At 37.7% G+C, this 13,988-nt stretch overlaps 1 protein-coding gene across 1 annotated transcript in view; it reads left to right on the top strand.

Moving 5' to 3' along the window:
• Nucleotides 1-13,988, top strand: part of LOC127635275 (reversion-inducing cysteine-rich protein with Kazal motifs-like) — an 80,556-nt gene that overhangs the window by 18,653 nt on the left and 47,915 nt on the right. Inside the window, exons 2-7 of the mRNA XM_052115183.1 lie at nucleotides 4,145-4,206; nucleotides 6,976-7,050; nucleotides 9,972-10,008; nucleotides 10,494-10,579; nucleotides 10,795-10,842; nucleotides 13,928-13,961. Of these exons, the coding sequence (XP_051971143.1) occupies nucleotides 4,145-4,206; nucleotides 6,976-7,050; nucleotides 9,972-10,008; nucleotides 10,494-10,579; nucleotides 10,795-10,842; nucleotides 13,928-13,961 (342 nt within the window). The remainder of the gene's footprint in view (nucleotides 1-4,144; nucleotides 4,207-6,975; nucleotides 7,051-9,971; nucleotides 10,009-10,493; nucleotides 10,580-10,794; nucleotides 10,843-13,927; nucleotides 13,962-13,988) is intronic.

Raw genomic sequence — 13,988 nt, 5'->3', positions numbered from 1 at the left:
GGGGAGGCGTGGATGTTCAGGAGCATTGAGAAGGGGGAAGAGTCGGTAAAGGGGAAGATGGGTTTGAAGAGGGGAAGTCCTTTGATGTTGATGTGGGTGGCATTATTACTATTTATCAGAAAAACAGGGACACAGTAGCGCGTAAGCACAAAATACTAGCACATGTTTTCTCCACGGAGTTATTCTTCAACACTAGATAGAAATCTGGAATTTTCATGTTGGTTATTTGCTAAATCTAATGGTTACTGACCTGACCTACAAACAGCAAACAAAAATACTGCCCCTATGCCTGTGGATTCACAGGAGAATATGTTATTGCTCAGAAGATGCTCTTTGAAAGCTCTGGGAAATTATTGGAGATCTCAGTTGTTTAAATTAAGAAAATATTCCTGTAGTTCAAAGTCTTCATGTATGGCAACAATTTTGACTGGGTATGTAATATCTTGGATTTTTGTTCAAAGGGGGGTGCAGTTTTATTATCACTCACAATTGAATCTCATTGTTTTCTAAGAGAAACAACTGAGATATTAATGAGATCACATTTGGGATTTTTCTTTCCTATGGGATAGTGGCTATAATTTGCAAAGAACAAAACTACTGAAGGCAATATCACAAAGGAATCAGTTGGACCAGACCTCTCATGTCTCATTTTCCTTTCTTTTTAAAATGTATTCCTTCCTTGCAACCCAACCTATTACCATTTCCAGTCACACCAGCTTTAAAAAGTCCAATCATCATCAATTTTGGAATATGTGTTGTCTAATAGTGCAGTAACTTTAAGCACTAAATGCATCAATAAAATGTCTTTGAAATTGAACTTAGTTAAAGTACGCACAACCCTACTTGGCTGTGGCTTTACTAGACCCTTGGCCCTCAAGGGTGAATAGCAATTTCTCCTTTTGCAGTTTCTGATTCACACTGTGATCGTATGTTTATTATTGCCTTAAAAACCTGTCATGAATGTTACTAAAAGGGCCATGGAATCCATCAAACAAGACAACTGCTTCCATTTAGAGGCTTATTTAAAAGAAAATGCAGGTCTATTCCTCAACATCAGAAGAACAACAATGGTACAAGAGACGAGAAATGTTTCTTAAAGCGAAGATTTACTGTGCAGTTTACATTTGCACCCCAGACACGTACTCATCCATATAGTACACTCTCCCTCACACATGCATGCATGCCCCAACATGTAAAAAAACCCACTGGTGTCAGCTCTATAAATGATAATGTCCTTTTCATCAGAAGGATGAAAGGAAAGGGGTGCTGGTGTATCTCACTTCTTCTGGCTGTCTGGTCGTTTAAAACCCAGACACTCTTAGACAGAAAGCAGAATCCCAGCAAACAAATGTATGTTCTTAAAATGTTTTTCAAACCTTTCATTGAGGTTGCAGGAACCATGCAAATGTAAGATTTTTAAGGTATAGTTCAACTAAAATATCAATTTTGTTATCATTTACATACCATCATGTGGTTTAGCGCTTAAACAGTGCAAACTCTCGTGTCAACATGCAATGAAAACGCAATTGTTGCTAGCCTTTACATAATGTTAGCCAAAGTTGTTGTAAACGTTCCCTGTTGGGTGGTTTTTATCCAGACCCTTTTCCACAAGACTCTTATGATTCACCACCAAACTACAGAGACAAAAGAAGAGCACTAAACAATATGCAAAGATTATCCGCACACACCTGAGTCACGACTGCTGCTCCTCTTTGGCACTTTGCTTACTAAGGAGGATGAGAAAAGGCAGAGATAGGTTCCATAAAGCAGAAGAAACAAATCAAATCACACTGATGAAAGGAACCGGCCTGGATGACACGCAAATGGAGGAAGGAGTCTGGGCTGAGATGAAAGTGCTTCATTTAGATAATGATGACTTTTTCCAGAGTTGCATAAACAGTTCTCAAATCCACAACTCTGCCTGATTATTAAGCAAACAGTTGAGCAAGCACATTAGGAGTATGCACCCTGTTGAATCATAGAACCTTCTCAATTCCCCTGGGGTAACAATGACAGTTGTGTTGCAGTACATTTTATGTTATAGTTCTGCTTTTTGTACAGTTTGTGTCATGTATAATCTCAAATTTGTTTATACTACTTCAATTGCATTCAAAGTTGGATGTAAAAAATTCCTACTTGATTTCTTAGATTTTCAACCATGAAGCTTTGACACGAAAGAAACAAAATGGAAACTATACTTCTAGCTTTGAAGTTGTTTGAAAAAGTTTTTTAACGATGGTAATGCTACATGCAAGGGATAATATACAGTCAGCCAGTTGTTATCGCACAGTAAACTCTGCGGCCCTACGGCATGCACCACGTTCTCACCACGCAGGACATCTGTTCAGCCCCTGGCCAGACCTAGCATCCTACAGGCAGGAGTTCCCCTAGGGCAGGTCTCCAGGCACGTCGTAGTTACGAAAGATGCCTTCCAGCGTGGCTGGGGCACAATGTGGAACATGCACACAGTCGCGCCCTTGGACCAGCCTGCGACTGCGCTGGCAGGAACTATTGAGGAGGCTATTGCCGTTGATCTGGGGCAAGCATGTGTTGGTCTGGACGGACAACACTTGTGTAATGTCACAACTCGCATGTCGTCTCCACCTCTGGAGTCAGCGGTGGCCCAAGTCGCTGCTAGCCACTCACATCCCCGGCCACCTAAACAGCAAAGCGGACGTGCAGTCATGGAAGGTTATGCTCAGGGGAGAGTGGAGACTCCACCCTCAGGTGGTCCAGCTGATCTAGAGTCGATTCGACCAAGCACAGGTAGACCTGTTCGCTTCCCCAGAATCCACCCACTATCCGCTCTGGTACTCTTTTGGCCCCCCCCCCCCCAGCACAGATGCCCTGGTGCATAGCTTGCCCCTGGGGCTACGCAAGTGTGAGTTTTCCCCAGTAATGCCCCCCCGGACTTCGTTCTCAGACCTCATGCTCCTCGCGACAGCACACATAGTTCTGCCTGTTTAGCACCGCCAGTCTGTGTAAACCGGTTCAGCTCTTGTGGCGTTTGCCATTGGGACCCCTAGTGTCAACTCATCAACACAATGTTGAGTGAGTGACAGATAGGGAACGGAGGTTACATCAGTAACCATGACGTTCCCAGGCCTATCAAAATGATTAAATAACCGTCTGATCTAACCACAGTTATTTGAGACAACCACGATTATCACATTTGAATGGCCAAATAACCAAATTTTAAGCGAATATACTGTAGAAATGCCATGAACAACGCGTTTGTGTGTCAGTCAGTTGAATTCTATGTCTGAACATCACTGAGCCGCACCGCGGAGGTCAACAATCTCCTGAAGAGCACGTGAAGCACTCTGATACGCGCATTGTCAGCTGAGGCTCGCGCCATACCCCCGCAAAATATAAACAAATAAGTATAAACTCTGGTTTAATTTTCAATAATCGAGTAATGACAAATGTTTCTAGTTTATACATGCTGTGTTAATGATACGCAGTGACAAAGAGGAGGAGATCTATTTCTCTGCATTGATAAAATGATGAAACAAAATCGCAAAGGTTTTGCTTCATGACAAATAAGGGCTCGTGGGTTTAATCAGAGCATTAAAATAACATGTGAAAGTGAAGAAATATTTTACTATTGCAAAATATAATAAAACATTTAATATAAATATAATAAAATATAGGCCTATATACAATTTAATTTTTTTTTTCCCCAAAAATTACATTTATATTGATATTTAAAACATTATCGACACACTTGCTGAAAAGTTGCCTCAAAGTTGCTGCAATATTTTATATTAGATTAAATATTTTAGGACACTGTGTTATAATAATAATTGATCTCCTACTTTTGGCTTTAAGCAAGTTCCAGACTCAAAATACCTCACTGTTGTGCCTTAACTGTTTTGGTCAAGTTTGGATTTTAACCACAAATAGGTGGTTTGGTATAAATCAAACGAAACCCTGAGTACTATTCTTAAAGCAGAGCCACAGTAAGGTCACCGTGTCCACACATAGTGGACATTTCAAGATATTTACACAGTAGATTATTTATGGGCGAACAAAAAGTGCCAACAAAAGTTATTCTACACTGAATTATAGTGACAAATGTTGGGAGTAAATTGGATCAAATGGGACTGAACTTGCCTTCCCTCTTTCTTTATGTATTTTCTAGATCCCTCCTGCTGCCATCATGCTGCAGAACACTTTCCTCAGTGTAGGGAAGCATGTGAACAGGTAAGACACATACACATTCACACCAACAAACTCAACATATGCAAAAACACGCACTGATGCGGGCATGCCGCAAAGTCAATGCAATGACATACTTTAACAAAAACATAATGAAGGGAGTTTTAAAAGATGTTTCTTTATCTCAAATCTTTCTTGGTCACATCTCTGTTTGAAAAAAGTGAAGTGTACCGAATGAACCCAATTGTTGTTCTCAAATGAAATGACTAGATAGTCCTTTTCAAAGTACAGTGACAGTAGTATCAAGAGATTTCCAAATTTAAGCCCCCTTGTGACTGGTTTTGAACCTACCACTTGAAAAAACAACACAAAATTATCAAAAACCCAATAACTGAGAGTAAACACAGAAAATGGCATTACAGACTGAATGAGTGTCAAAGAAAGAAAGTCATACAGAGAGAAAGAGAAAAAAGAGAGAGCGAAGAGAAAGTGAAAAGCCTGAAAGATCAATAAAAATGGTTTATAAAGAAGAGAGATTAGGAAAAGAGAATGTTAGCATCTCTTTAGAGGCAGGCAGCAACACTATAGTTTCTGGAGAGAAAGGAGGGAACCAGACTCTGTCACAGCCTAGCAGGATGAAAATCGCTACGACCATTTCAATCTAATGGACGGCTGATGCTTTGATGAGACGAGTCCTTTAACCCTTTAAGAAGGGGGGCCGCACTCCTTTAGAAGTTCTCGCTGGCACCCGCCATTGATTTAGCTCTCAAAACAAAAATAAAAAGGAAATAAAGGAGAGGTGAAAAAGAGCATCTTTTCCAAATGGACTAGATGATTCATTTATTTGCAGATCCCATTCTTTCTCTTGTGGGTGGGGTCGGCAGGTTTTCTTTGATGAACTGGCTGCAAATCACCATCCAGCAGCTGGTCTTGTGTCTGAATCTACAGTTATTTTTGACATCTTATGCATTTATCACACATTAGTACATATCACATAGTTTACTTAATTTGAGGTAACATACAGAACAAAACCATTTTCACATTTTGAGTTTTTATCAAAATTACACTAAATGCAAAATTGCAAATTGCTATTTATTCGGTACATTGTTTGGTCAAACTTGTGCCAATTTTGTGGCAAGTTTTCTAATTGCCTTACATAAGAAGGCTGCAGTAAAAGAGAAAAGTATGATTTCTCAGTACACCAATTCAGTGAATATTTGTTAGGTATTATGATGATTATATTAGTGGAATTCCAAAAGAAATCACTTACAGTAGCTTTAAATTTGCAGGTTCTCAACTAAATCTGAAAATACTTAATTCAAAAAACAAAAATGGTTCTTGTGCAGATTATGTTCCTAGAGAACTCAGACATTAATGAATAGATGATCATTCTGGATCATACACCTAAACACACTACCAAAGACAAATTTTTTATTTGTTTTTGGCAAACAGAATGGCATGGTTCTGCTGCCATGGTCTGGTAGAGTTGGATTGACCCATCACACCATTTGTAGATGTTTTTACACTAGGATCCAGACTGTGGACTCAAATCCAGACCATTTGAGGCCAAGGGTGAGATAAACAAACAGAATGTTCATACACCACAAGGGTGACAAAGTGCCTTCAAATTCATTGTTTACTGCTAGAACCTACAAACTACAATTTTTCAAGAAGTGAAATCATGTTGTAATGTTAAAGGTGATTTGTATAATTGTTTCAATCCTTTCCTCTATCCCCACCTAATATGTATAGACAACTGTAAGCAAAATACCCCCCAAAAAATGTCTCCCTTTTTCTCCCCAACTTGGAATGTCCAATTCCCAATGTGCTCTAAGTCCTCATGGTGGCGTAGTGACTCGCCTCAATCAGGGTGGCTGAGGATGAATCTCAGTTGCCTCCATGTCTGAGATGTCAATCCCTGCATTTTATCACGTGGCTTTTTGAGCGTGTTACCGTGGAGACATAGCGCGGCATCCACACACAACTCACCAAGTGACCACGTGGAGATTACCCCATGTGACTCTACCCTTCCTAACAACCGGGCCAATTGGTTGCTTAGGAGACCTGGCTGGAGTCACTCAGCATGCCTTGGATTTGAACTTGTGACTCCAGGGGTGATAATCAGCATCTTTACTTGCTTTTTAATTTGTATTTAACAAAACACACATCTAGCATCTTTACTTGATGAGCTATTCAGGCCCCCAAACCGACATAACAACATTAGATCATTCTGTGGGTTGTGATCAGGGCAATGCTATCTGTTTAGAGGACCCATGTCTGATGTGGTGTTTGGGAAGCCTGCTTGAAAACCTACATTTTTGTAGTTCTGTTTGGTGCTGATAGTGGCCAGACTAATCTCACAGGAAAATCACCAAGGAGGTTGAATGTTTTGTTATTTAAAATCAGTCTGCAGTATTCTTTCCGAATTTCCGAACTGTCATTCAGTGACTGAAGCTGGAATTACAGTAAATTAATGTTACATAATACATAATTACATAATTAATGTAAAACAGTACTGAGACCAAAGCTGTGTTCTTTCACTTACTTCTTTTTTCCAGATTTTCCAGAATATTGTCGGTACATTGGGTCTGACTTTCGGTAAAAAAAAAAAAAACATTTGGAACTAACACATCCTGTGTGATCATGTTGTAGTGGCACAGAAATAACACACTTTGATAACACTTGAAAATGTCACAACATAAATACAGTATATGGACTGCCACATGAATTTGCTGTCCTTTTTGTAGTGTAAACTATGTAGGATTTTAACATTTAAAAACAATTTTCATTTTTTTCACACTTTTCTCTCCACAGCTCGCAACCATTAGAAGTGAATCACGTCTGAGACACCTTCTTCTCCGTTTGCCAAGTTACTGCCCGGAGACTTTGGTAAATCAAACATAATTTCCTCAATCCTCCACATCCAAACTCTGTTTATGTTAAATCTGTCGCCTTGGCAGCACAGGATGTCTTAAACAGTGACCACTGCTGCTTCCTGTTCCTCCCTTGCTTTGTGCAGCTGTGGTTTTACCTGGTTAGCAGAAAGTAAAACCAAAGCTCTAGGCTGGAAAGCAGCCTCATGCCGTTCATCCTTCTTCCCTTAGTTTCAAAGCTGGAATGCCAGCGCCGGTAATATGCAATTACACTCAGCCTTTAAGTAGCCACAGTGGAAGCCTTCAGGCGTTATTTATTTGGATGTGTCTCCTGCACTAATTTTCCCAAATGGATGCAAATTGATTTTTGAAGTGGCACAGGCGTAAAAAAATGGAGAGACTCACAAAATCTCTTAACTTCTAAGGGTGTTGTAAAGCATTTTAATGCATGTGCTATGGGCTGGCAAAGAAAATGCAATACGTGCTGCTGTGTTTGAAATTGACACTCGGAATCAGTACATCTTCTCTAAGGTATTATTAAGCACATGAACGGTGCATTTGTTTTTTCTGTTGATCACAAATGATGGTGAATATTTTTGAAAGAAGCTTAATTTTTCATAAACCAGAGAACATGTCAAAGTACTCACAATGACGTAGAATGTAGATCTCAAAGAATATCCTGTTTTTTTGGTTCACTATCTTGTCAAAGCCCACACTGATCCGACATCATCTGACTGCAAGAGTTTACAATCTTTTTAATGTTTTTTGTGCTTCTCATGTGCATCTACTTTTAATTAAAGCAGAGTGATATTAGGAGGCTCTCTGGAGTTATAAGTTATAAGAGCTTCACATATACCAAAGTGGCCAGAGTTCCAAACTGTTTTAATTTTTTAAAATGTGCTGTTTGTACACAAGCTGTTTATTGTGCAATAACAACCGGCGACTGTACATTATCCCTTAATTAATGCATTATGTATCATGAAAAACAATGAACAACATATTTCTACAGCATTTATAAGGGATAATGTTCAGTCAGCCAGTTGTTATTGCACAATAACCCCCGAAAGGGTGATCAGGACCCCAATGCGAAGCGAAGGGGTCTTGAATCACCCTGAAGGGGTTTATTTTGCCATTACAACTTGCTGACTGTATATTATACTGCTTAGTACATGACTGCTAACAAAAGTACATTGAAAATAAATGAACATAAAATAAAGATTTGCATTGAAATGATGTACTTTGAGAGGAAAGAAATCGTTGAAGAGCTGGAATCACCTCTGGTTTGCATCGGAGGTCTGTTGGTGATCATTTTGTGAAAATGACCATCTGACTCCTCAATAATCAGCCTACAAGACTACATGCCAAATAAATAAATAAATTCCCATGGAACATTGAGTTGATTTGAGTTTAAATAATTTTATTAACTTGTCGTGATCGCACAGTGTGCCGAGAAGCAGGAGAGACGGCTCGCAGAACCCAAATGCACGGTCTGATACAAAGCAATATCTGACCGCTGTATAGCGCCATTAACAAATCAGAATAGAGTGTTCCAGAGAGCTGTGTAATAATGTTAGTTAATAAAAAATGTCAGTGTTCATTGTTAGATCATAGTGCATTAACTAATGTTAACTAACACAACTTTTGATTTGAAACATGTATTAGTGCGTATATGTCAAAATTAACATTAACCATGATTAATAAATGCTGTAAAGGTATTGTTAATTGTTTGTTCATGTTAACTAATGTCGATAGCTATTGTTAACAAATGCAATTTTATTGTAAAGTTTTGCCAAAAAAATCATACCAAATCCAAACATATTCACTCCATAAATCACACTCCAACACCAGATGAAAAAATACCATTTCAAATATGATCATAAATGCAATTGTAAATATAAACATAACAATAACAATAACAACAATAATAACAATAATAATAAAATAATTGAAAAATAAACCATGCCGTATAGTTTAACATAAATCTAATAATTTATTTTCTTCGTAAAAGGACTACAACTGTGAATGTAGCAGTTTGATGTTTCACTATATTTTCATGTTTGGACATGAACTTTACTACCGCCTGCTGGTGGAATCTCCAAACTGCAAATGTAGGATCTGATTTTAGACTTTGCGCTGAAAACAGACGTGGTTTTGAAATGTCTTCGCGTAATGGCCTACATGTCAGGAAAATAGAAAAATTACCTTTTGCGCCACTTCATTAACATACAATACACACACAGTTTGCGCGCATACACCCACAGATAGTGCAAACACTCCTACCCACGCTCACATTTAAGACTTTTAAGTGCTTTCACAGAAACACAGTCTTTGCACGCGGCCCTGCGCTTTGCGCGCTTACACTAGTGCAGCTCTTGATTGCATATATAATTGTGTTTTGTAAAATACATGCCTAGGCCATGTCCACACTAATATGTTTTGGTTTGAAAACGACATTTTGGGTTTCCAAATGTCATCACTTTCCAAAGTATGTGGTACTAGAGAGGGTATATACAGTATGTTCATAGCATAGGCTGTAAACATAACAAAACCAATGTGTTTTTGATCAAAAATATATTAGTGTGGATGTTGCCATAAAAAATGGCACATCTGTTTTCATCTGCTCAGTCTCATGTTGTTCGAAACCTGCACGGTTTTTCTTTGTTTCTGTTAGTAGTCCGTTCATTTTATCCATCATAGTCCAAGTCTTTTAAAGCCATAGATTTTTATTAAGTACAGGCCAAAAATCGTTAACTACAAATTGCCAGCCACCTTTTTTGCTACATAACTTAAATTGTGTACCATAGAATCTCAATGGTTTTGAACAACATGGGGATGAGGAGATGATCACTGCATTTTTATTTTTAGGTGAACTATTCCTTTAATATATTTTTCAAAGTTGTTGAAATGCTTAACATCTCTCCCCTCTTTGTTTTGCAGAGTGAGCTTTGGATCTGCATCAACAATACCTTACCTGGTATGATGTGCACTTATGACCCCAGATGGAGATTTTTAGGGGTGTCGGTAGAAACCCACCTGTCTTTTTAACCTGTACCAATCTAAAAAAGAATAAGAGAGGATTTAGATTCTCTGAAGACCTAATGCCTCCCAGATGCAAAAATATCGTACATCACATTTATCAAACTACTGTACATCTAACAATGCCTATTAAAGTCCCGGTCCAGAGCTTTGAGGTTCACTATGTAAAGAACCAAAGCCAAATCCAGAACATTAAAACATGTCTGGATGAAATATTTGTCAAGATTAATGCCTTGGTGATTGTTATTTTGACAGTGAATCAAAATAAGAAGAGTTTTCAAAGTAACGTGCATGCTTAGATTTCACGTGTGTCTCTTGCTGTAAATTAAATTAACTCTAAATGGAACTGACTTTTAATATGGGATGGGAAGATGGTGTCTGTCTGTCAATGGTTTTTATGCACTAATTATCTTTCCTTCTCAGGGGCATCAAAAAAGTCAGATGGTTGGGTTGGCCTGGGATGTTGTGAGTTGGCCATCTCGACTGAATGTCGCCGGGACTGCAAACAGGTGAGTGTTTTTTTATAAAAACGCAAGAATATTATCCCACATGGCACAATATGATCTTACTTTGAACCTCCAATTCCAAATCTATTGCTCTTTGCTGTAAACATTGTTTGGGCAACAACATGGAGAAAGAAGAGAAGTCATTGTTGAACTAAGATCAAATCACTCACTCGTGATTCTTCAAGACTGAATGTTTTAAAATGTTTTCTTTTGTTCAGGCATCATCTAAAAACGACATCACAAAAGTATGCAAGAAAGACACAGAGGTAGGAGTTGTCCTCTTATTATTCTTATTTTGATTACAATTAACTAAATAAAAGTGCAATCAAATGACTTAAAGGGATAGATCACCCAAAACTGAAAACATTTACTCACCCTCATGTTGTTCCAAACACAAAAAGAGATGTTAAGCAGCGTGTTAGTCTCAATCACCTCTTACTTTCAATGAATCTGCATACAATGAAAGTGAATGGTGACTGAGGCTAACATTCTGCCTAACATCTACTTTTGTGTTCAATTGAAGACTTAAAAGTCATACTAGTTTGGAACTGCATGGGATTTAGTAAATTATGACAGAATTATGAATGACCCCTTGACACTAAATATAAAAAAACAGATGCATTTGAACCTAATTATTAAGTATAAAAATTTAGCTACGGACTTGAATGTTAACTCATGTTGATTGTTGCTTTTATAAGCAATCAGACTTGGCATCGAAGGTGGGTCACAAACCATTTCTAGGGACCAGAAAATCAAAGAGACCTATGCATGGGCAATCACATGGAATACCCTAGAAACCACCTAGCAGCACCCTAACAAGCACACAGTAAACCCTAGCTACTGCATAATGTAGCAACAACCTCTTAGAACACCTAAGCAACCACATAGCAACGTCCTGGCATGCATCGTGGCAGCAAGTTTTGTACTGGCAAGCACCATAATCTAGTTTAAAAACGATCACCTAAAGTATTTTTACAGTACAGACTTCGCCTCTAATTTGCTCAGTTTTACTCAGGATTGTTCAGATCAAAGGAGCCAGTGAGTGGGAGGTCTTTATCTTTCCCTAGTCATCTCTGAAAGCCATCTTACAACATCCATCAAAGAGTCTCTCGTGGCTGAATCTGACTCTAAATTTCTTTCTATTTGTTTGTCTTGACTTGAAAGCTAGTTTGCCAACAGCTTTGCAGTCTCAAATTTGATCCAGAATGTCTTTTTATTTATGTATTTATTGCTATTGCTGATTTTAATCTTGTGATTGAAATCCTATTTTTAGCAACCCCCCCAAAACTTTTCTTGAATTGTGGAAAAATATAATTTCCTTGCTGTAACTGGACATGCTGCCACCATATTACAGAGTCCAATAAAGCTGGAATTTGGTGACTTCTGTCAGTGACAGTGTCACTGTCCTGTGACAGTGGAGGGGAATATTGATTTCATGCAATTTTCAGTGATTTAACTTGAAGTGTAGTTTAGTGCAGCTTTGTGCACAATGGTATTTTTCACTGCCGTTTCTCCCTCCCTCAGTTAGGCTCTTTTGATCCAAACAAACAAACAAACAAACAAACAAACCATTGGGCAAAATGTTTGGTTTGGACCACACTCCCACCAACTTTTAGGTCCTGTCTGCTTTCATCTTGTGCCCTATTTCAGTTTTCTGAGACGTCATTGTCCAAAATCAAGCAAGATCAATGCTGCCTATTTTTTATTCAGCACTAATTATTTTTTTCTCAAAGAAAGGTGTTGCTTGAATTGGTCAGTGCTGTTGGCAGGGGATTACAGAACTTAAATAACATCTGTCTGTAGGCATTCAGCTTGAAAAGATGAAAAAGGCAATTAATTAATTGGTTTGAGTAAACTCTGCATTCATTTTCATATTCTGTTGAGATTTACTGTATTGTTTTTAAAGGCATAGTTCACCCAAAAATGAAAATCCTGTCATCATTTACTCACTCTCATGCCATTCCAGATGTGCATGACTTTCTCTTTTCAGCAGAACACAAACAAAGATTTTAGAAAATCTCAGCTCTGTAGGTCCATACAATACAAGTGAATGGTGATCAGACATTTGTAGCTCCAAAAATCACATAAATGAAACATAAAAGTAATCTATATGACTCCAGTGTTTAAATCCATATCTTCTGAAGTGCTATAATGGGTTTGTGTGAGAAACAGAACAATGTTGAAGTAATTTTTTACTCTAAATGTCCACTTTCATTTTCAGATGTGAAAGTGAAATTAATCAGGCACCAAATGTGATTTTTTTAGATGTTAAAGTGAAAGTGGATATTTAGAGTAAAAAAAGGACTTACATTTTAATCTGTTTCTCACCTACACCTATTATATTGCTTCTGAATATATGGATTAAACCACTGGAGGCTTATGGATTACTTTTATAATGGCGATATGTTCTTTTTGGAGCTTCAAAGGTCTGGTCACCATTCACTTGCATTGTAAAGACCAAAAGAGTGGATATGTTCTTAATACAAATTTTCATACACATCTGGGATGGCATGAGGGTGAGTAAATGATGAGAAAATTTAATATTTTGGGTGAACTATCCCTTTAAGTTGTGATGTAAATAGTACTTGTGATAGTAACCTCTTATTTTAAAGTTCTAAACTGGGCTGATATTATTGACGCTTTAATCCTCTGTATTGCCACTATTCAGAAATGAGACTGGTCTACAGTATAATAACATTGATTCTGTTTTGGGTAAATTTGACCCTGGCAAAAATACAATGTAGAAAAATTCAATAAAAGAAATACAAATAGACAACTTGCAGGAGTGTATCTGTACATAGTGTACTCCAAATAATCTCAGCATATGAAAATGAATTGCATTTATTCCTTATTTTAAATACGGGATGTCTGAGACATAAGAAATGTGTAATTTTTCGCATCTGACAGCAAAATGCTTATTTATTTAATTAGTTCTTGGAATAATGACAGTGTACAAGTGTATCTGTACATGGTGTATGACAAAGAATCTTAGCATGTGAAAATGAATTGCATTTATTCGTTATATTACATAAGGGGTTGGGGGGACATGAGAAATGTGTAATTTTTCATGAACGGCTGTTGAAGTGTCTTTTCAAGATGAAATTTGGTTTATTATCAGAAGTACCAGAAACTTCAATGATAAGTATGTTTCTCAAGCTATTAAAATGGCATTGTGGTCTCTCAACTAAGGCTCAATCTTGTTTTTAAATGGTCAGGCAGGCTTAACTGTCAAGCTGTGTTGAAATTCAATTTTGTCCACTTGATTTTTTATAAAACCAGGGGCAATTTTTTTCTTCATATGTTATAATAATATTGCAATCACATTTTCTTTCTTTCTTTTGTGCTTCACAGAAACCACTCTACAGCTGTATCACCAAAAATGAAAGTAAGCAAAATTACACTTAAGATCTTT

Source organism: Xyrauchen texanus, chromosome 42 (genome assembly GCF_025860055.1).
Source record: "Xyrauchen texanus isolate HMW12.3.18 chromosome 42, RBS_HiC_50CHRs, whole genome shotgun sequence".
NCBI lineage: Eukaryota > Metazoa > Chordata > Actinopteri > Cypriniformes > Catostomidae > Xyrauchen > Xyrauchen texanus.
This window is presented reverse-complemented; position numbering and strand designations above follow the sequence as displayed.